The 23,477-nt window shown below is 39.0% G+C and overlaps 1 protein-coding gene and 1 pseudogene across 1 annotated transcript in view; one reads left to right on the forward strand and one right to left on the reverse strand.

The window, feature by feature from the left end:
* Positions 1-23,477, reverse strand: part of INTS4 (integrator complex subunit 4) — a 116,950-nt gene that overhangs the window by 82,238 nt on the left and 11,235 nt on the right. Inside the window, exon 4 of the mRNA XM_037523032.2 lies at positions 15,120-15,226. Within this exon, the coding sequence (XP_037378929.1) occupies positions 15,120-15,226 (107 nt within the window). The remainder of the gene's footprint in view (positions 1-15,119; positions 15,227-23,477) is intronic.
* LOC119255662 (protein MIX23-like) lies at positions 19,961-20,422 on the forward strand (annotated as a pseudogene).

Genomic DNA, 23,477 nt, shown 5'->3' on the forward strand with positions numbered 1-23,477 from the left:
GCTTATTTTTGCTTTTGTTTCCCTTGTTGTTGGGTTTAAGTCCCCAATATATCTTTGTGGTAGATGTCCTGTAGTGTGTACTTTCAAGTACTTTGTGGTTTCGGTTCTTCTATCCGGAACTTTAATCTATTTTATTTTTATGGTGAAAAAAATATATTTAGACTCAGTTTAGGTAACACCAATTTTGTTGGCAATATCAAAAGTATCTTAGTCAGGAGCCAGTTGTATATATGCCTTCTTCTCTCCACCAGGTCTGATGAGGGTGTTGACCTTGACCATATCAATGTCAGAGAGCCTGGTACTTGTTGGCTTCGACATTCACAAGTGCACTGTCGTTCATCTTCTTCATGGCTGAGGGAAGTTCATGATAGCATAGTGGTCAAGCTTGTTCCTCCTGGGAGCACTCATCTAAGGATATCTGGGTTGCCTTCAGTGTTGCAAAGTTTCTTAGGCCTCCAAAGAGTGGGTGACGTGCTGCTATTTTTCTTGTGGTTGTGGATACCTTTCAGCACTGCTTCCTTGGCCTTCAAAGCTTTTGCTTTTGCTTTGGTTTTGGCTTTGGTAGGGGTAAGGGCCTTTCTTATTTACTTTCAGCATCATCTTTTTTTTTCCTTTTTAAAATTTTTTTTATTTTTAAAGATTTATTTATTTATGCATACAAGAACTGGGGTACAGGCCAGAGGTGGAGGTGGGGGAGAGGATTCACCAGAGACAGACCGGGGAACAGAGCAGGCAGACTGACTTAAATACACTGCTGAGGGGAGCAGCAGGTGAGTCAGGAGAGGTCTGCTGCGCCATGTGGGTCACCTTCCTGGCTGGCTGGGGGATTGAACTCATGCTGCAGTGGCTGTGCACAGCCTCATAGGTTGTGTCTCAACCCCCTGTGTGACCAGGGAGGCTGCCTTTTTAAATTTTTTTTTTTTACATCATTGTTCATTTTTAAACAATATTTGCTTCCCCCCACTCCCTCAGGTGTAGTCACCATAGAGTTTCCTTCACCAATGCACCCGTGCACCATCACCTCAGTCCCCTGTGCTCCTCCCTCCCTCAGCATCATCCTTGTGAAAAAATTTAATCTATTTTAAATTAATTTCTGTGTATGGAGTTAAGCATGTATTTTATTTCATTTCCTTTGTTCAAGAGGCCAACCATATTTCCCAGCACTGTTTATTAAAGAGGCTACCTTTTCTCCATTGCACTGTGGTCTTCCAAATATAGATGAACTATCTATATTTGTGTGTGTTTATTTCTGGGCTTTCTGTTCTATTCCACTGGTCTGAGTTTCTATTTTTGTTCTAATACCATACTATTTTGGTTGCTGTTGTGTAGTATAATTTGAAGTAAAGAAGTATGATACCTCCATTTTTCTTCCTTTCACTCAAGATTGCTTTAGCTATTCAGGACCTTATGTGATTCCATATAAATTTTATAATTTCTTATTTTCTAGAAAAAAGTCACTGGTATCTTGATAGGTATTGCATTGAATCTATAAATTGCTTTAGGTAATCGGATCATTTTAGTGATGTTAACTGTTCTAATCCATGAGCACAGAATATCTTTCCATTTCTTTGTGTCTTATTTCCTTTCACAGAGTTTCATAGTTTTTAATACATAGCTCCTTCACCTTCTTTGTTCAGTTTACTCCTAAGTATCATGATTTTTGGTGTAATTGTAAATGGGATTGTGTCTCTTTCTTCTAACATTATTTGCATATAGAAATACAGCTGATTTTGTGTATTGATTTTTGTATCCTACCAATGCTAGAAGGGAGGAAATCAAGAAAACAATCCCATTTACAATCACATATAAAATAACTAAATACCTAAGAGTAAATATAACAAAAGAAGCAAAGGACCTGTACTTTGAAAACTACAAGACATTGATAAAAAGAAAAAGAAGACATAAAGAACTGGAAAGATATTACCTGCTCATGGATTGGGAGAATTAACATTATTAAAATGGCCATCTTACCCAAACCAATATACAGACTCAATGCAATCCCTATCCGAGTTTCAATGCATTCTCTAAAGACTTAGAATACTAAAAAAAAAAAAAAAAAAAAAAAGACATAGAATAAGCATTACTGAAATTCATATGGAACAATAAAAGACTGCAAATAGTCAAAGCAATCCTGACACAAGGAAGAGCAATGGTATCACACCCCCAGGCTCCAAACTATACTGCAAAGCTATAGTATTCAAACAGTATGGTACTAGAATAACACATACACACAGAGATGAATGGAATATAATTGATAGCCAAGAAATAAACCAACACTTTGATAGATAATGCATGACAATGGAGACATGTGTACTGGCAAAAGGAAAAGTCTCTTCAACAAATGGTGTTGGAATAATTGGACAGCCACATACAAAAGAATAATGCTAGAACATTATCTCACACTATATATAAACATTAAAAATGGATTAAAGACATGCATGTAATAAGACCTGAAACTATAAAATAAATAAAAGAAAGCATAGGTATAATACTCCATGACATTGACTTCAGTGGATTCTTTTAGATTCATCTCTAACAGCAAGAAAAACAGAGGAGAACATAAACAAATGGGACTACATCACATTAAAAAGCTTCCACTCAGTGAAAGAAACTTTCACTGAAAAAAAGACACCCTATTGAATAGGAAAAAACGTTTGCTCATCATACATCTAATAAGGGGCTGATAGTCAAGATCTACAAAGAATTCATGCATATCAACAAAAAGAAAACAAATAACCCAATCCAAAAAAGCGTTAAAGAACTAAACAGGCACTTCTCCAAAGAAGACATATAGATGGTTAGTAGACAATGGAAAATGTTCATCATCACTTATCAACAGGGAAATGCAAATCAAAACCACAATGAGTTGGGCCTCCCCAGTGGCGCAGCGGTTGAGCGCTGGGTTGCGAAGCTGCCCGCAGCCTCCGCAGCGCCGGTTCGATCCCCGGCTGCTCCCCGGCCACCGGAAGAGGGTCCCACATGGCGCGCAGACCTCTCCTGCCGCCCGCTGCTCCCCTCAGCAGTGTACTTCGGTCCTTCTGCCTGCTCTGCTCCCCGCTCTGGTGAATTCTCTCACCCTCCTGCGCTTCTGACTGTACCCAGTGCATGTACAAACAAACAAACAAACAAACAAACAAATAAATATACATGCCTCTTTAAAAAAAAAAAAAAAAAAAAAAAAAAAAAAAAAAAACCACAATGAGTTACCACCTCACACCTGTGAGAACATATCAAAAAGTAGAAACAAGTGGTGGCAAGGACTTGAGAAAAAGGAATCTTGTGCTGTTAATAGGGATGTAGATTAGTCCAGCCCCTATGGAAAACAGTATGGAAGCTTTTCAAAACATTAAAAATAGATCTACCATAAAATTCAGTAATTCCAGGGCCTCCCCGGTGGCTCAGAGGTTGAGTGCTGGGTTGCGAAGCTGCCCGCAGCCTCTGCAGCGCCGGTTCGATGCCCGGCAGGGCGAGGGTCCCACATGGCACGCAGACCTCTCCTGCCGCCCACTGTTCCCCTCAGCAGTGTACTTCGTTACTCTGCCTGTTCTACTCTCCACTCTGGCTCTGGTGAATTCTCTCACCCTCCTGTGCCTCTGTACCCAGTGCTTGTATATATAAATAAATAAATATTAAAAAAAAAAAGAATATATTTAAAAAAAGAATTCAGTAATTCCACTCTTAGGTATCTACACAAAGAATGCAAAAATACTAATTTGAAGGAATACATACACTCCTATGTTCACTGTAACAGTATTTACAACAGTCAATTTATGGCAACAACCTAAGTGCCCAAGGACAGATGAGTAGATTAAGAAGATGTGGTATATATACACAATGGAATACTTCTCAAATATAAAAAAAAAGATGAACTCTTGTCATTTGTGACAACATGCTATGCTAAGCTAGATACGTCAAAAGGAAAAAGAAAAATATTATATAATTTCACTTTTATGTGGAATATACAGAAACAAAACAAATGGCCAGACAAAACCAAACCAATAACATATCCCCCAGCAATATGACTGTAGAACTCAGGCTACCAGAGAGGGAGTGGGTAGGCGGTGAGGCAAGTATGGATGGCGCGCAATAGACTATGGTGGGTACCTAGTTGGTGGGTGTGGTGTGATCCTTTGCCTGAATCATATATGGGTGCTGTAAACCAATGTTGCCTAAACAAACAAACAAAAAAAAATGATAAAGACAAGAAGAGAAACAGGTAGGGAAGAGAAGAGCAGGTAATTGTGAAAAACAGACAATGGAGAAGGCTCAAAGGTAGGAGTGGGTCACCTGGATGATGGGGGACACACAAGCAAGAACTTTTTAGTGAAGCTCCTTAACAGTGTAGTCTGTCATGAAAGGTAGCGAGCACCTGTTAATGGTTCCCCTCAGAGGGTAAGTTCCTTAACCCTCTGGGAACCTAGACTTTTGGTGAGAAGCCTGTTCTTTGTGAAGTGTGGCAGGCAGGAAGGTTTTCTTGGAGGAGAGAGTAATAGAAACCTGGTGAGAAAGCTTGTCTGCTGAGGGTGGGCTGGGCATCCAGAGTGGGAACTTCTCGTTATAATAATGGCTCAGTCCAACATCTTACCTCAGAGCTAATTCTTACCCAAACATTACTTAGTTTACAACAATGTGAAACATACATTCTTACATCCTCACAAGCCTTAGACATAGCGAGGGCTCAAAATTATCTATCCAAATAAGACACAAACTGAAGAGGGAAAATTCCAGATATGAATCTGACAATGACTGCCACAGTTAACGCTGCAGAGTTGTTTTTTTCCCCACTGACTATTTATATTTAGTATGGAAGCATCATTTCTCACAATTAAACTGTTGACTGAACCATGAGTCCCTGGAAGGGTGCTACCACTGTTAAATACTCTGGTTTTGACAGAACAAACTAAATTTTCTAACATCTATTAAGGTAACCAGGCAACACTGACGCATAACCGGCCTATTACTGCACATCGAATGTTAGCCCAAAAGAAAGCATATGTCTAAATCACACCCTCAGGGCAGCAATTACAGTATTATGATATCCTCTTCTACAGGTCACTTCCTGCATCACAATTATCATCACTAATGGCTGCCAGTCTCTGCTCTGCAGATGATGCTATTTTGGTGTTAGATCCATGCCATTAAAGTACCATCGTTTTTATAGTAATGGTGTGAGTAAGCAAATCACATAATGAAAGAAATACATGTTAAAAAATAAGTTAAACCAACCAGTTTAAAACTACTGCTATAGGAAAAGATCAAATGTTAAATAGATCAAGATAATCTTAGAATTAAATTAGACAAAACTAACTTAAAACTATTTGATTTCAATATGGATTGTTTTTAAATACAGATTCAGTGTACCTTGTATGCAGATACCCTCTTCTAACAAACCACACATAGTATTTATTTAGGTATTATTTCATAAGTATTAAAACGGTAAATAAGTTCTATTTGCTACCTTAAGAGTTTAATGGACCTCTACCACAGAATCAAAGGGAAAGAAACAAAGACTAGGAGACAAGGCAATATGGAGGCAGAAAGACAAAGAACAACTAAGCTAGATTTTAAGAAAGCCTTATTAGCAAAAATGAGAAGATGTTTCTTCTCCTAGAAAAATCTTCAGAGATAGAAATGTAAACAGAAAACCTTCCATTTCAGTTGCACAGATTCTATGCAAGAAAAGGATGTTAATTTCCTAGTGAAATGTGTGAACTAAATCTCATCTCTCAAATGAAGATTAACTGTACATTGACAACATAAAATCAAGGATTGACAAGATAACATGGATGAAATTTTAGAAGTTAAAGAATACATGAAAGCATGACTTTACTGTGATACAAAGAATGTGGCACATTCACCTTAAATTTTAAAAATATAAAAGAACAATTTGAATGTCAAAAAATAACAATAGCAATATGTTATTATTTATTAAATAATAGATAGGAAGGGAGGGATAGCTTTTTTATAGATTGCCAACCAATAACACAAAGAGTAACAGAAAACCAGAGCAATAACTGACTTAGCAAGTTATTAACTGTTGCTAAATAGTGAGTAAAAGTTTGATGGGGAAGAGGATATTTTACTGCTGCAGGAGGCCTTGTAGCCCCAGCCAGATAAACTACTGGCAAGCAGTGAAGTCAAAGGGCCTCACACCGTGGGGCAGAAGTTAAAGGGCCTCACACCATGGGGCCGAAGATTCCTTGTGCCTCACACCGTGGGGCTGAAGATCTAACATCCCTTCACTTTTTGTTCTTGGTCATAAAAGGAGAAAAATTTCCCAAAAGGTACATCAGGCACTACATTATATACATCAATATACAGTAAATAAACGGCACGGAAAATTATCTCTTAAAAACTAATTATTAAACAATTTGGCCCACTTGACAATGGGAGATGGTTTATTAAACATGCCTGACAAGCATTACAATACAACTATTATTGTAAGTTCTTTTTTGCCTTCCCTTGCAGTTTCTTGGGAAAGTTTTTAAATGAAACTATTTGAGTTAAGAAGTTTCTAGGTAGAGAAAGTTCTGATAGCTGAGTAGCAGAAGGCCCCTGGCGTGAAGGCCATGAGAATAAAAAAAGTTCTTTCTTTGCTTAAGCTTTAGCTGATGGGAATGTTCTGGTGACTATCAATTGTGTTAGGTTATTATTTAGCTGAAACAATGAATTTTAGTGTAAGACTTAGTTTTTTATTGCCTTCTTGCTGAGAGCACAAAAAAGAGATGCGCTAATTGTTTCTGCTTTGTTTCTATGAACTTGATAATGTAATCTCAATGCTTGCAAAAAAACGTATAAATAAAGAACCTGCTGAGCCTTTCGGGCAGAAGATACTAACACCTCACAAAGTGTCGGTGTCTTCTCATTCCCTTCCCCCCAGTCCCTAAGTTTCAGATCATTCGTATTCGCCGATGCCGCCATCTCATCCTTTCAGGGTTCATTTTGCCGGAGGCTGGTCCCCGGCATTTTACATAATCTCAAAGTCTCTCCCCACTAACTATTAATCCCAAGGAAAAAAAGTAACTACAATGAAAAACCTGGCAGACAGAATCTTAACCAAGTATTAAAGTTAACAACATCAGTAAGGTTCATCTGTGCCTCAGGACATGCTACAGTGAGAACACAGTATCAATTATGCTATATTTCTATCAAAATATGTAACTTGAATGTAAACAGAGGGAATACCAGATAAGCCCAGGCTGAAAGACATTCTATAAAATAGCCTCTACTCTTCAAAAATATCAAATTCATAGAAGACAAAGAATGAAGGAACTTTCCAAATTAAAGAAGAAATACTAAATGCAATGTGTGCTCCTGGACCAGAAAAACAAAAATTATGTGAAGGATGATATTGTGAAAAATAGGCAGACTTTGAAGAAAGTATAAAGATGATGATTGAATTTCCTGATTTTGAAAACTGTATTACGGTTATGAAATAACGCGCTCCTTAAGAAATAGACACTTAAGTGTTAACATTAGAGGAAAAGAGGCATGATGTTTGCAATTTATTCTTAAATGGTTCAGGAAAGAAGAATATTTATATGTAAAGAGATAATAAACCAAATGTGGGAAATGTTAATGATTGATGAATCAGGAAGGGCATATGGAAATACTTCATACTATTTTTGTGATGGGGGTGGGGGATAAGTTTTAAATTGCTAGGGTGTTTGGATTTTGTCCCACACCCCAACCCAACTGGCATGTCAGCTAGAAATCTTGGAACCATTCTCAACAATTCCTTCACCCTCATCTCAAGCTCAATCACTAAATTCTGTCAATTTTACTTCCTAAATATTTATCAAATCACTACCTGTTATCTACCCAAAACACTTCAATGGCTTCTCAACAAGACCTACAAAATCCTGCACTTTGCCTCATGATTCTTAAATGGTTGTGGTCTCAGAATTTCTTTACAGTCTTTTTTTTTTTTTTTTTTTTTTATATAGAGGCATGTTTTTTATTTATTTATTTGTTTTGTTTTGTTTGTTTATACATGCACTGGGTACAGTCAGAAGCGTGGGAGGGTGAGAGAATTCACCAGAGCCAGAGCGGGGAGCAGAGCAGGCAGAAGGACCGAAATACACTGCTGAGGGGAGCAGCGGGCGGCAGGAGAGGTCTGCGCACCATGTGGGACCCTCCTCCGGTGGCCGGGGAGCAGCCGGGGATCGAACCGGCGCTGCAGAGGCCGCGGGCAGCTTCGCAACCCAGCGCTCAACCGCTGCGCCACCGGGGAGGCCCTACAGTCTTAAAAACTATTAAAGAGCTTTCATTTATGTGAGTTAGGTCTATCAATACTAACTGAATTAGGAATTTTAAAAAAATTTTAATTTTTCTTTATTAATTCCTTTACAATTACTCATATCTGTTTCAATAATCTGTAACAAAACAATATATTGTTTTTTCTGAAGTATGTGAAAAAAATCTAGTCTCTTAAAAATATGTAGTTGAAAAGGCAGATACACAAAGGTTTCTCAGAACCCTTGAGAATCCTAGGGACACTAGGATACTATTCTTACTGCTATTTTTTAAATTTTTCTAACTTAGTATGTCTACCATGGGATCTTTGTGCATGCTGATTCGTTGTCTAGAAACTTTCCCCACACACTCCTTTATTCACTTTGCTTTATTCTTACCAGGCCTCAAGATCTTAAAAGTCTAAGCTCAACTATCATTTCCTCTAAAAAACTCTCTTTGGATTCCCTAATTAAGTAAAGCCCTACCTCCACATGCACTATATCCCTCTTTGGGGGTAATTAAAACCATTTTAATTAGGAAACCCAACCCTAATCTTATCTGCTTGACATATTATTTGTGTCTCAAAACCTAAGTGGGATGACATCTATTCTAGGTGCTCCCTTAATAGTTATCTCACCCCCAGACTTTTTCCACACCTTCCTATGAGCAATGTTTGTATCTCACATCCTTGTTATTGCAAAAAAACAAAAACAAAAACAAAAAAAAAGCGATAATGTATTATTTATCTTTTATAAGATTATGAACTCATTAGTTTCTTAAATATTGGAATCTCATTCCCCAAAGAAAGATGAGAGATGGCTGGCTTATAAGCATGTGAAAAGATGCTTAATATCATTAATCACTAATGGTTACACAATAGTAAGTCAAAACCATGAGATACCACTTCATAGTTATTAGGATAGCAACAATCAGAAGAGGAGGAAGAGGAGGAAAAGGAAAAATGCTGGCAAGGACACAGAGAAACTGGAACCCTGGTGCAGTGCTGGTGATAATGTAAATGGTGCAGCCACTATGCAAAACTGAGTCAGTTCCTCAGAAATTAAAAATAAAATTACTATGTGAACCTGTAATTCTACTTCTGGTTATATACCTGTATTTAGTCTGTATGAGGTGACACTGCTAAACACACAGGTTGGGTCACTTAAAAACAAGAGGATGTTGGGCCTCCCTGGTGGCGCAAGGGGTTAAGACGCAACCTATGAAGCTGGCCGCAGCCTCTGCAGCATGAGTTGGATCCCCTGGCCAGCCAGGGAGCAACCCACATGGCACAGCAGACCTCTCCTGACTCACCCGCTGCTCCCCTCAGCAGTGTACTTTGGTCAATTTGCCTGTTCTGTTCCCTGCTCTGTCTCGGGTGGATCCTCTCACCACCAGCATCTCTGGCCTGTACCCCAGTTCTTGTATGCATAAATAAATCTTGAAAAAAAAAAAAGAAATGGGGGCCTTCCTGTTGGTGCAAGGGGTTAAGATGCAACCTATGAAGCTATCCGCAGCCACTGCAGCACAAGTTCAATCCCCGGCCAGGGAGCCACCCACATGGCGCAGCAGACCTCTCGACTCACCCGCTGCTCCCCTCAGCAATGTACTTTAGTCAATCTGCCTGCTCTGTTTGCCACTCTGTCTCTGGTGAATCCTCTCACCCCCACACCTCTGCCTGTACTCCAGTTCTTGTATGTATAAATAAATAAATCTTAAAAAAAAAAAAAAAAGAGAATGTTACCTTCTCAAAGTTCTGGATGTAGAAAGTCCAAGATAAAAAGCCCATGTTCATAGCAGCATTATACACAAAGCCAAAAGAAGGAAGCAACCCAAGTGTTCATCAAAAGATAAATGGAGGGCCTCCCCGGTGGCGCAGCGGTTGAGCGCTGGGTTGCGGAGCTGCCGCAGCCTCTGCAGCGCCGGCTCGATCCCCGGCTGCTCCCCGGCCACCAGATGAGGGTCCCGCATGGTGCGCAGACCTCTCCTGCCGCCTGCAGCTCCCCTCAGCAGTGTACTTCGGTCCTTCTGCCTGCTCTGCTCCCTGCTCTGGCTCTGGTGAATTCTCTCACCCTCCCGCGCTTCTGACTGTACCCAGTGTTTGTATGAATAAATAAATAAACCTTTAAAAAAAAAAAAAGAAAAAAAAGAAAAATGGATAAACAATATGTGGAATACTATTCAAGATTAAACAGGAACAAAATTCTGACAGATGTTACAACATGGATGAACTTTAAGGACATGCTATATAGAATGAATAACTGTATTTCCTCAAAATTCATATGTTGAAATTCAATCCCCAATGTGATGGTATTATGATATGGGGCCTTTGGGGAGTTATTAATTCATGAGAGTAGACTCTCATAAATGGGAATCAGTGCCCTCATAAAACAGATCCCAGGGAGCTCTCTCTTCCCACCTACTAAGTGAGGACACAGCAAAAAGACAAACATCTATAATCCGGGAAGCAAGACTTCACCAGATACCAAATCTGCTGGTGCCTCTATCTTGGATTTCCCAGCCTCTACAAATGTGAAAAATAATTAATTGCTGTTAAAATCATCAAGTTTATGGTATTTTTGTAAAGCCTGCCCAAACTGAGACAGGTCATTACACTAAGTAAAATAAGTCAAACACAAAAGAATATTATATGATTCCATTTATATGAGGTAAACAGAGTCAAAATCAAAAACTGAAAATACAATGGTGGTTGCAGGTGGTGGAAATGAGGAATTGTTTAATAGGTACAGAGTTTTTTCCGTTTTGCAAACTGGAGAGAGTTTTGTGATGATGGTGATAATAGAACACTGAGAATAGACTGAGATGTACACTTTAAAGTTGTACAAAGATAAACAAATTTTGTTATGTATATTTTACTGTAATTTGAAAAAAATTCAACAAAAAATTGAAGATTTACACGTTAAAGATTATCCTGCAATTCCATTCCTCAGTATATATCCAAGATAACTGAAACATATATCCAAACAAAAATTTATAAACATATCACAGCAGCATTATTCACAATAGCCAGAAAGTGGAAACAATTCAAATGCTGATACAGTTACAATTCACCAAAGGGTGAGTTGTTTTTAATAAATGGCTTTATTGAAATAATTCACCTACCAGGCAATTCATACTGTTAATGTGTACAATTTAATGGCTTTTAGTATATGTACAATCATCACAATTTTCCAACATTTTCAATAATTTTATTCTGAATATTTTATTTTATTTTTTAATTTTTTGTATTTTATTTTATATATTTTTTACATCATTTTCATTTTTCATTTTTGCACAATGTATGCATTTTCATCTTGGTTATATTCCCTATATAATTCCCACCCCCCCTTATTTTCACCCTAATCCCACCTCCCTGTGTGTCTCTGGTTTATAGTTGCTTGTTGATTTTGATTTTTACTTTATTATAATTAGTCTTTTTCCTGGTCCCTTATTTAGGTTTCCTAAATTCCTGCTATAAGTGAGACCATTTGGTATTTTTCCACTCCTAGGTATTTACTCAAAGGACACAGAATCATTAATTCAAATGGGTACCTGCACCCCTATGTTTATAGCAGCACTATTTACAATAGCTACGCTATGGAAACAACCCAAATGCCCAAAAATAGGTGACTGGATCAAGATGTGGTACATACACACAATGGAATATTACTCAGCAATCAAAAAAGACAAACTCATGCAATTTGCAGCAACATGGATGGGGCTGAAAGGGATCATGCTCAGCGAAATAAGCCAGAAAGAAAGAGAAAAATGCCAGATGGTCTCACTCATCAATTGTCTTAGGATTTATTTATTTATGCATACAAGAACTGGGATACAGGCCACTGGCACAGGGAGTGAGAGGATTCACCAAAGACAGAGTGGGGAACAAAACAGTTAGACTGACTGAAATACACTGCTGAGGGGAGCAGTGGGCAGTCAGGAGAGGTCTGCGGTGCCATGTGGGTCACCTCCCTGGCCGGGGATTGAACTCGTGCCGCAGTGGCTGCAGACTGCTTCATAGTGCTATGACTTAACCCCTTGAGCCACCAGGGATGCCCCAATTTTCATCATTTCAACAACCCATCCATCTATCCATCCCTGCCCTCAGTAACCACTAATCAATTTTCTGTCTCTATAGGTTCTGCTATTATAGAAATTTCAACTAAACACAAATATATGTGGTCTTTTATGACTGGCTTTTTCACTTAGTATATCTTCAAGATTCATGCAGATAGTAACACGTGTCAATATCTCATTCCTCTTGATGGTCAAAGAATATTCAACTGCATTGTTTTTTATCCATCAGTTGCTGAAATAGTCATCTATTTCTACCTTTTGACTATAAGAAATACTGCTGCAACAAACATTCACAAGTTTTTGTGTCAAAACATGTTTCAGTTCTCTTAGTAGATAATTACAAGGAGAATTGCTGGATCATATCTACTCATAGCTATGAATTATAGATAATCTTTATTTTTGAATCTGCAAAATGAGGGCACTGCCATTTACAAATTATTCAAAAAATTTTTTTTTGAATTGCATTAGTTTATTATAAAAGTGACAAATTATTTATATGATGAAAGATTTCAGAACTTTGGTGGATTGGGCAGCTTCATATGATGTCATTTCAACCATGATTTCAGTCAACAGATTTTCCAAGAATGTTACCATCTCCTTGTTGTCTAAAATTACTTTGGTGCCTCCATATTCTGGGGGAAAAACTTTATCTCCAACTTTCACAGTAACTGGTTAACTTTATCCACCCTTTCCTTTAGAGTCTGACAGCTACTACTATTGTTTACAGCACTTTTCCTTGAGATATTTCTGGAAGCATAATGCCTTCTTTGAATAGAGTTTCAGCTGTACTCCTTTCAAATAACATTTGATCAAAGAGGGGAAGAAACTTTCTAACTGCTTGTCCTGCTACAACTCGGGTCACCACAGAGGAGTCAAGTTCAAATTTTTACCCCATCATGCACCTCTACAGATGTTGGAGAAACTTTACATTAAAAACCCCATGAGAAACTGGCAAAGAACGTTAAGTTCATTCTCAAGAAAGGAAATACAAAAGACAAACAAATATGAAGCCTCCTATTAATCTTTTAAAAAGGAAATAAAAAAAATTAAACTCTACTTGCCTCCTACCAAATTAACAAGTTTATCTCGTTTTTAAACATGAATAACCTAGAATGACACAGTGAACTTAGGTACTTTCATATACTGCCAGTGGACATATAAACTTGAATACTTTGGAAAACAATTTAGCCAAAAGGCTTTTAAAAAATCTTTAAATGCTCTGAACTAGCAAATCTACTTGTGACAATCTGTATTTAGGAAATAACCCCAAACACAGAAATTATTTTAGATTAACAGTATTTGCTGCCAAATAATTTATAATTAAAAAATGGTTAAAATGTCCAGTAATAGGAGAATAAGGTTAGATAAAATATGGCTTAACTACTGGACAAAATACCATGTATTCATTAAAAATGTTCACAAATATTTATAATGTATGGAAAATACTTCCATTACAATGTCACTGATAAAGCAAAAATAAAGAACATTATTATAGTTTTGTGTTTAAATAAAAAAGCAATACATTTTTACAGTATTGCTTATACATACAAAAAAGTATATGCATTTATTTATCAGAAAAAAATCAACATAAAAAAGTTTTCCCAAAAACTGGATTGCTACATGCAAAAGAATGAAGCTTGACTACTACCTCATACCATGCACAAAAACCAACTCAAACTGGATTAAAGAGCTAGACATAAGACCTGAAACCATAAAATATATAGAAGGAAATATAGGCGAAACACTACATGACATTCACCTCAGCAGCATCTTTAAAAACTCATCATCCGAAGCAGTGATAGCGAAGGCAAAGATAAACAACTGGGACTACATCAAATTAAAGAGCTTAGGGAAGTACAGCAAAAGAGACAGTAACCAAAACAAAGAGACACTCCACCCACTGGGAGAAAATTTTTGCACACAACACTAATGATAGAGGACTGATCACAAAAATCTACAAAGAGCTGAAGGGACTCAACAAAAACAAAGTAAATAACCCAGTCAAAAAATGGGTTCACTCATAGCAGGAATTTAGAAAACCTAAATAAGGGACCAGGAAAAAGACTAATTAATACAAAGTAAAAATCAAAATCAACAAGCAACTATAGACCAGAGACACACTGGGGTGGGGAGGGGAAGGACTAGGGTCAAAATGGGGGGGGGGTGGGGTGTGCAATTGTATGGGGAATATAATCAAGATGAAAATGCATACATTGTACAAAAATGAAAAATGATGTAAAAATATATATTAAAAAAAAAAAACAGGAAAAAAAAAGTTTTCCCAAATACTTAACCTGTTTATTCAGGCAACAAGGCAAATAAAAAGAATACAAGCTTTGGAATTAGAAAAACCAGACTTTAGTATCCTCATTCTGCAGCCTCCTAGCTGAGAAAACTTGGGGAAGTTAAACTCCCTAAACCTCAATCATCACCTTTGTAAAACAGTAATAGCAGTACTAACCTAAAAGACTATGGATAAATGAAAAACTAAATACAAACTACCATAATAATCAGAGTGCAAATATTAAGCACAGTATACTTAGTAGCTACTATAATTATTTTCATTTCTTCTGGGCTGATGAGGAACAAGTTTTATAACAAGTTTTTGTAACAAGTTGCTTAACTATTCCAATCCAACATCTACAACAACAAAAAAATGAGGCAGCTCTTAAAACCATTAAGGTCCCTTGGCAATACTCAGAAAGATTTAGGATGGAGTTAGGAGGATTTTACAGCTCAGGCAACCTTTCCAGATAATACAATACTGCTCAAGTAAGAAGTAACACTCCATCGAACCATTGTACTCTTACCTTGCAGGCTACATCAACTAAGCGCATCTGGATAGCTTGATTCTCTGGGAGTTTAGTGCCAATTGCAAGTAAAGTATCCAACAGTTGAGCAAGGACTTGATGAGACTCTAAAAAGGAAGATGGAAAGTTGGGTTGTAGGATTTCAGAAGGAGATCATAGTAAAAGCTAAATGTACATAGATTTTTAAAAAATGTATTTTTTTTAATCAGCTAAGTTCTATTATTTGATCTTTGATTTCACTCAGCTAAAGCTAAGTTATTAAAGGGATCGTGTCTAAAATTTTGAGTCCTCCCTAGGGTTGAGAATAGTGCTCTAAAAATGCTTATTAGTGCTTGACGAATTGAAGGGCTTTTTACTAGCTTCAAGATAAAAGTCCAAATTTCTTAGCAATGCATACAGGTATGTACGCATATATACATACATAACAGTCTCACCATGATATCTAACCTTATCTTCCTTTCTAACAGCATATCTTTCAAGCTTCCTCTAGCAATTACTTATAATTTCATGTCACCCCTATCTCTTTGCTCACTTTGCGCTCTCTATACCTCTGTCCACACCCGATACTATCCTTAACCTCACACCTCAAGAAGTAGCATCTCCAGTATATTTTCCTTCTTCCCTAAGAACTAACCATTTTCTCCTTCATGCTTTCACTACTCTATATATTTCAACTATAATACTTATTTTCACATCAGACCGAACAAAGAAACTAAAAGATCCTTGAGGGCAAGGACTATGTTTTATTCATCTTTATGTTCTCAGATTCTTTTTTTTTTAAAGATTTATACAAGAATTGGGGTACAGGCCAGAGGCATGGGAGGGTGAGCGGGTCCACCAGAGACAGAGTGGGGAGCAGAACAGGCAGACAGATGGACCGAAGACACTGCTGAGGGGAGCAGTGGACGAGACAGGAGAGGTCTGTCGTGGCCAGGAATCGAACCCGCACTGCAGAGGCCATGGACAGCCACACAGCGCTGGGCTCAACCCGCTGCACCACCGGGGAGGCCCTATGTTCTCAGATTCTATGATTTATTAATACTCAATGAATGTTTTGTAAATGTGCAAAGAGCTACATCCAAATAAAACAATATCAATCTTCTTAGCCAGGCTCTCTGCGTTTAAATTCTTGTCTTTGTTCTAAAATATGGCTCATGTAATGCTGGTGGTATACAAGAGGATTTTAGGTGGCATTCAGATCATCTTTTTATGTAAATAACCATGCATATTTAAAATATACATATTAAAAATTAGAGTTAACCCCTATAGATATCACATGACACTAATTTCATTTTAGATTACTACCATATAAAAAATGTCTAGTGAAAACTGTCCACTTTAGTAAAACATCAAGTAAACCATAGTATAGTGTGAAGCAAATAAGTCAAAAATGCTAGATCTGAAATATAAATTAGTAACATTCAAAAACACCAGTTAAATCACTTCAGTAAGATTTCCAGTTAAACATTAGTAGATTGAACACATCTGTTTATCTCTAGTCCTTTCTACTACCTCACATTTAATAAGAGAATTTTAAAAGTATAAACCTACAAGAATAAAGAAACAATAAAAAAGTAAGTAGATGAGAAAAGTCAACAAATTTATGGAGGCAGAAAGCAGATCAAAAACTCTGGCAAGACTGAGAAATCGAATATTAAATGCCTACTGAGGATTATTATCAGAACAAAGCAAATAAATTCTAGCCATTACACCCCAGTAAGATTGAGGAATTGGAGATTTAGAAAAACAAACGAAAAAGGGGAGGTGGAGGAGAGAGGCATGGATTTGTTTGAAGTCTCTATAAGAAGCAACTGGACCCCTCCTCCTTTATGATTCAACACAACCAAGTGACCACTGAAACGGGATTTATTCTACATTAAAATCGGACTAGGAAGAATTCAATTTGGGGAGACTGGGAGCTTCTTCTCTGCCCCGGGCCCTGTCTTTCTAGAAGTTGTCACTATAGTGTGGAAGCTTAAGTTGCATAAGCAGAAGCTGCTGGAGCAGGTGGATTTCCCGAAGTGGGAGGTCACTAACCACAACTTGCGTGAACTGCTCCAGCTGTGCCGCTGTAGTGGCGAGGACTACACGTGCTACAACCAGCTAGGCAGTGTCGAGGTCGAGCTAGCACAGCACCTGCACTAGCTGCCCGAGCTAGACAGTTTCATGTGCATGTTTCGGCCCTCTTGCTGGAGGTTCCATAAGCTCTCAATTTGGTGCAGCTCTCTAGAGCTGTGCAACTCGGTCGCCGCCTGGACCTTCTGCTGTGCCACTGACACCTGTCCACTGTGCTCCTCAAGCTGTGGACGGGGCAGCACTGAGGCATTTGCAGAGGACAGCCACGTATGAGTGGGCCTGGACATGCTTACCCACCATCCCCACCTTCCTTGTCATGCACAGCATGGAGCACACTGTCAGCTGGGTCAACGCTTCCAAGATTAAGATGCATTTGCAGAAGTACAATGAGGAGCACAAAGACTTCGATCTGGATGCCTAGCAGGTTTTGCCATGGCTGCATTTTACCAACAGGAAGACCAAGATCTGATGCTTGAGATCCCATGAGCACTCTCTCCCCTAGAGTGTGTCAACCAATCATCCATTCTTAAGAACTTGGCTCCTCAGCTGCAGACTCTGCACATAACCAAAACACTGGTGTAGGGTAAGGTAAAAAATCAGGCTTTTCTGCCCTCCTGCCATCAGGATAGATGAGGGAACCCTGTGATCCTGAATGCATGCCTGATGGCGGGCACCTGAAGTGGGTACACCTGTGCTAAGACTGTGCTTTTAAGGGTGGTGTCATGGGGACGCCAGTAGAAGCCGAAAGAGAAGAAGCCCGAAACAGAAGCAGAGAACGCCAGAGAGCCCAGATAGTGAAGATTTGCTGGAGGCTGGGAGGACTGCCAGCCTCCCAGCCCCCCAGCACCCCTGCCTGCCACGTACCCGCTGAACCCCAATAAAAACCTGCAAAACCACTGAGGACTCTGACTCCTCCTTTACCCGGTCTGCATGGGATCAGAAAACCTGCACTGTGTCCTGTTCCTGACCTTATATCTTATTATAAAATTTTGTCCATTCCTGCCTCCTACAACTGGACTATTGAATAATTAAGTAACTGCCTTGGGGGAGGCGGAGGGGATACCATAGGAAGTTGTTTTGTGCTGTGTTAGGGAACTGGTAAGAGTCTTATGCCAGAAACCCTGTAATACCAACAATAAGAACTTTAAGCTGCATTCCCCCATCACACCCTACCCTTCCCCATCCCCCCACCCACCACCTAAGCTTTTCCTCCATTATCTTGTAGTTGGACACTGGGTTTAATTTATTTAACTCAAATCCTTGCTCCTGTCTAATTAGGCTATGTACAGAGGATGTGAGACTTTAGTGTTCACGGTCCCTGTAGGGGCAAGAAAGGCACAGCGCAGGTTCTCTATGATCCAAGCAGATGCGTGAAGGAGGAGTCCTGGAGCCCTCAGTGGCTTTTTCAGGCTTTTATTGGGATTTTACCAGGTACATGGCAGTGAATCTTCATTCTTTCTGGGCTCTCCGGCATTCTCTCGTGGCCTCTGCTTCGCTGCTGGTTCTCTTCTGGTCTCTTGCTTGTTCTTCTCCTTCCAGTCACTCTGTTCTGCTCTCTTGCTTTCTTCTGGCATCCCTGTGACGCCCTCCCCGCCCCCCCTTTATAGGCCCAGTCTCAGCCCAGGTGAATCCCACCTACATATGCCCACACCCTACTCCAGGGACCCGCCATCAGGCATGCATTCAGGACCGCAGGGATCCATCATCAATCCTAATGGCAGGAGGGCAGAAAAGCCTGACAATCATTTACCCTACATAGTCCCCTCCTTGTTTATTTTTTTTATTTTTAATTTTTCTCCCCCCACCCCTTGCTTAAAGGAATGCTTTCTTTTTTTAAAAAGCCATTCTTTTTTTTTTTTTTTAAAGATTTATTTATTTATTTATACAAGCACTGGGTACAGTCAGAAGCGCGGGAGGGTGAGAGAATTCACCAGAGCCAGAGGAGAGAGCAGAGCAGACCGACTGACGAAGTACACTGCTGAGGGGAGCAGCGGACAGCAGGAGAGGTCTGTGCACCATGTGGGACCCTCGCCGGTGGCCGGGAATCAAACCAGTGCTGCAGAGGCTGCGGGCAGCTTTGCAACCCAGTACTCAACCGCCGCGCCACTGGGGAGGCCCAGGAATGCTTTCTTAATGCCAAAAAATAGATCAACTGCTTTGTAAGGCTAAATAAATATATAGAATTCAATCTGGGAAACGCTAAATGAGGAAAGGGAGCAGATACAGTGAAAGAAGAGGAGATGGCACTTCCCAGCCCCCTTCAGCTGATTTGGCTCCAAAAACATAGCAGTTGGGCATTTTTGTCTTCCTAGCAGAACAGTTATGAATTTCGAACTGATAGGCGCTACAAGAAAACACCAAAACACAGTAAAATTTAAAATTTCTCCAAAAGACATAAAGATCATCCTAGAGTAGAAGTTACCACGTGATAAACCCTATTCATTCATACAGAACTACCATCAGTTTTTCAGTACCTCATCTTGAATTTATTTTTTTAAGGGTTATTTTATTTATTTATGCATACAAGAGCTGGGGTGTAGGCCAGAGGTGCAGGGGGTGAAAGAGACAGAGACAGAGTGGGGAGCAGAACAGGCGGATCTACTGAAATACACTGCTGAGGGGAGCAGCAGGTGAGATGGGAGTGGTGCTGTGCCATCTGGTTTAGCTCCTTTGGCCAGGGATTGAACTTGTGCTACAAGACTGCAACCCCCTGTGCCACCAGGAAGGCCCTCATCTTAAATTTGAATGCAAGACATTGGTCCAATATGGCAGTGCCCAGTGGCGGTGTGAACTGTGAGGAGTGCGCCGAGTTCCAGGAATTACTCAAGGTGATGAGGACGATTGATGACAGAATAGTACATGAATTAAACACAACAGTTCCAACAGCTTCCTCTGCAGGGAAAACTGATGCCAGCCAAACCTGTAAACAACTTTATGAGTCTTAGATGGAGGCTCATGACAGTAGGGACAGAGTTATAAAAAACTGTACAGCTCAGACCTCATCTGTAGTAAAACAGCTCCGAGAAGAGAGAGAAAAGAATTTGGATGATTTAACGTTATTAAAGCAACTTAGAAAAGAACAGACAAAGTTGAAATGGATGAAATCACAACCAAATGTTGAAGAAGCGGTAAATGACAGGAGCTGGAAGGTGTTTAATGAACGCTGCCGAATTCACTTCAAGCCTCCAAAGAATGAATAAGAGGATACTGTTTTTAAAAGGAGTGAATCATCTCAGAGGAGTAAAGGATGACAGACATTGGCAAGGTGGACATCCACAAATGATTTCTGAGCCAACAGTCTAAGACGTTTGGTTGATTTCAGCCCTACTTAACCAAGCCCTCAAGTATAAATAATTCTGATAATTATGGAGAAATCAACTGCTATTTTATACTGATTCTGTAAAAAAAAATGTTTTATAACTATTAAAATAATTTTCTGACTCAAATAAATAAATTCAAGACATCAAGAAAAATCTCTAAAATGAAAGAGGCCACAGAAGAAACTTAGTTACTTAGAGAACATAGTAGAGAGGAAGAAATCTCCAACACCACCACACCATGAGATCATTTTGATTTTCAAAAAGACGATTCTACATAACGTCCATGAAAAGCTAGCTAAATCTCTTAAAATTTAACTCAGTAGTCATAAATCTTATCTAACTTAAGCCTAGCCTCTCCTGAGTTCCAGGCCTACATTGCTACTGCAGGTATGATGGACATCCCCACAAGGACATTAAGGGAATCCACAACATCTTTTCTTGAAACCACCTTGTTCATTAAACCAAATCCCTCAGAGCTGTTAAATTATCTTTCTAAAACTAAACTTGATTATTTCATGCCCTTATGCAAAATAAATTTTACTTTTTTAGTTACTTTTATAGGAACTACAGGTTCCCACTGCCTACAAAGTAAAATGCAAAATCCTCAGCTACCCAGTGGCTTCAGAACAGTTTATAACTGTTTTTCTTCCTAAAGGCGCCTCTTCCTAAAGGCCCCTCTTCCCTTGTCTCACGAGACAATTCAGTTCTTTAAATATCTCTTGTACTATCCGAGCTCTCTACCTTTTATTATACTATTCCTTCTTGGCATTACTCTACTCCTGCCCATCTATTCGCTAAGCCCTCCTTGATCCCACCAGTCAACAATGATCTCACTCTCCTTATTCCCACAGTATTCTGACTATATCTCCTTTAAAACAAGCTTCGTGTTGTGCCTCCCTGGTGATGCAGGAGTTAAAGACAGCGCTATCAAGCTATCACCAGCCACTGCAGCATGAGTTCCATCCCCAGCCGGCCAGGGAGCAACCCACATGGCGCAGCAGACCTCTCCTGTCTCGCCGGCTGCTCCCCTCAGCAGTGTATTTCAGTGGATCTGCCTGTTATGCTCTTCACTCTGTCTCCAAAGAATCCTCTCACCCCCCACATCTCTGGCTTACACCCCCATTCTAATGTGCATAAATAAATCTTTAAAAAAAAAACCCAACAAGCTTTGTGTTAACATTAGCAGTGTAATATGCACTAGGGAAGCAGTATTTATAGTACTCTCAAAGTGCCTAGCCCAGTGCTTGCCAAGGAGTTACAGCACTCGTATATCTGATGAGTTGAAATAAGAATACTGGTCTAGAGTGTGGAAAGTGCTTATTAGACTGATAATCAGGAGACTCATCATTCTAAGTCTGTGGCTTAATTCTAAGCCACAAATACAGAGTTACTTTAGCAGTCACTTTACCTCCCTGGAGTTCATATTGTTCAGGTATGAAATAAAGAACTAGAGAATCTTGATCTTGATGGTCCCTTCCAGTTCTATATTCTATAATCTAAGCAGACCAGGAAATGGAAATCAGGAAGAGACCTACATCAATTTCTTCGAGACAATTAAGAGAACTAAAATACTTAACAAAAAATAAAAGTCATTTGCCATATAGAGTGCACAATTTGAGTCTCTTTTAAAGGCTAAAATGGGGTTTGCATCAAAACTCACTCTTTCTTATGATGTCTCTTTTGTAGAGGTAAAGTTAAACCAGGTCTATAAAAAGAGCCCTGTACTAACTTCTTTTTTTTTTTATTTTTTTTAAGATTTATTTATACATACAAGAACCAGGGTACAGGCCAGAGCTTTTTTGGGGGGGGGGCAGGGCGGGGTGAGAGGATTCACTAGAGACAGAGTGGGGAACAGAACAGGCAGATCAATTGAAATACACTCCTGAGGGGAGCAGCAGGCGAGTCAGGAGAGGTCTGCTGCGCCATGTGGGTCACCTCCCTGGCTGATGATCGAACTTGTGCTATAGTGGCTCCGGTGAGCTTCATAGGTTGGTTCTTAACCTCTTGCACCACCAGGGTGGCCTCTGTACTAACTTCTAAATTCTGCAACTTCTTAGCTAAATGAACTTATTTCAACACTTCGCACCTCTGGGACTTAGTTTTTGTCATCTGCAAAATGAAGGAATTAGACAAGATGACCTCTATAAAGTTATTTATAGCTCAAAAAGCCTAGGCTCTATGAAATCCCCAGTCTTAAAGTATGATATTCTTCCAGGTATAGAGCTAGCAACCATGAAAAAGGATACTCTTGTACTGAGGCAATGTAATTGTTTTGACACTTTTAAATGAAATTTTTAGAAACATGCCACTATACCTGTTGGTATTTAACACCACAAATATTATCAAGGTAATATAGAAACATGAAAAAATATGTAATGTTAAGTAAGTAGAGTAAAACACAAAATAGTACACTCACTGTAAGTACAACCATATAAAATGTATATGAGTAAAAGGTAGTAATCAGAACAAATTGTTTTATGGAAGTAGTAGGAATATTTTTACTTTTTTTTTCTTTAATGTCATTTTATTGGTATTTCAATAGAACAGACTCCCCTGTTAGGGGAAAAAAGTTACTTTCATTGTTTCTTATGAATTAAAAGTCAAAATTCAATACAAGTAAATTTTAATATAAGGCTGTTTAACAAAACTCTAAAAATTCTGAACTTCAGACATTGTAAGATATATGTAAGATATTATCACTAAAAAGTTGTATAATAAATGAAATTTGAATTTAACATGTTTATTTATATACATATTTTTTATATCATTCATTTTTATACAGTGTTTGATTTCTCCTCTCAGGTGTTATCCCCATAAAAGTGCCACCACCAAATCACCCATGAACTGTCACCAGTCTCTTGTGCTCTTCCCTTCCCTGTCAATAGTGAATTTAAGATTGTTTTTGTGCTGACTTGAAATTTATAACTGCCACAATCTCTTACGTTTATAGACCAAATGTTTT

The sequence above is a fragment of the Talpa occidentalis genome, unplaced genomic scaffold (genome assembly GCF_014898055.3).
Source record: "Talpa occidentalis isolate TD23 unplaced genomic scaffold, MPIMG_talOcc4v2.1 talOcc4.3, whole genome shotgun sequence".
NCBI lineage: Eukaryota > Metazoa > Chordata > Mammalia > Eulipotyphla > Talpidae > Talpa > Talpa occidentalis.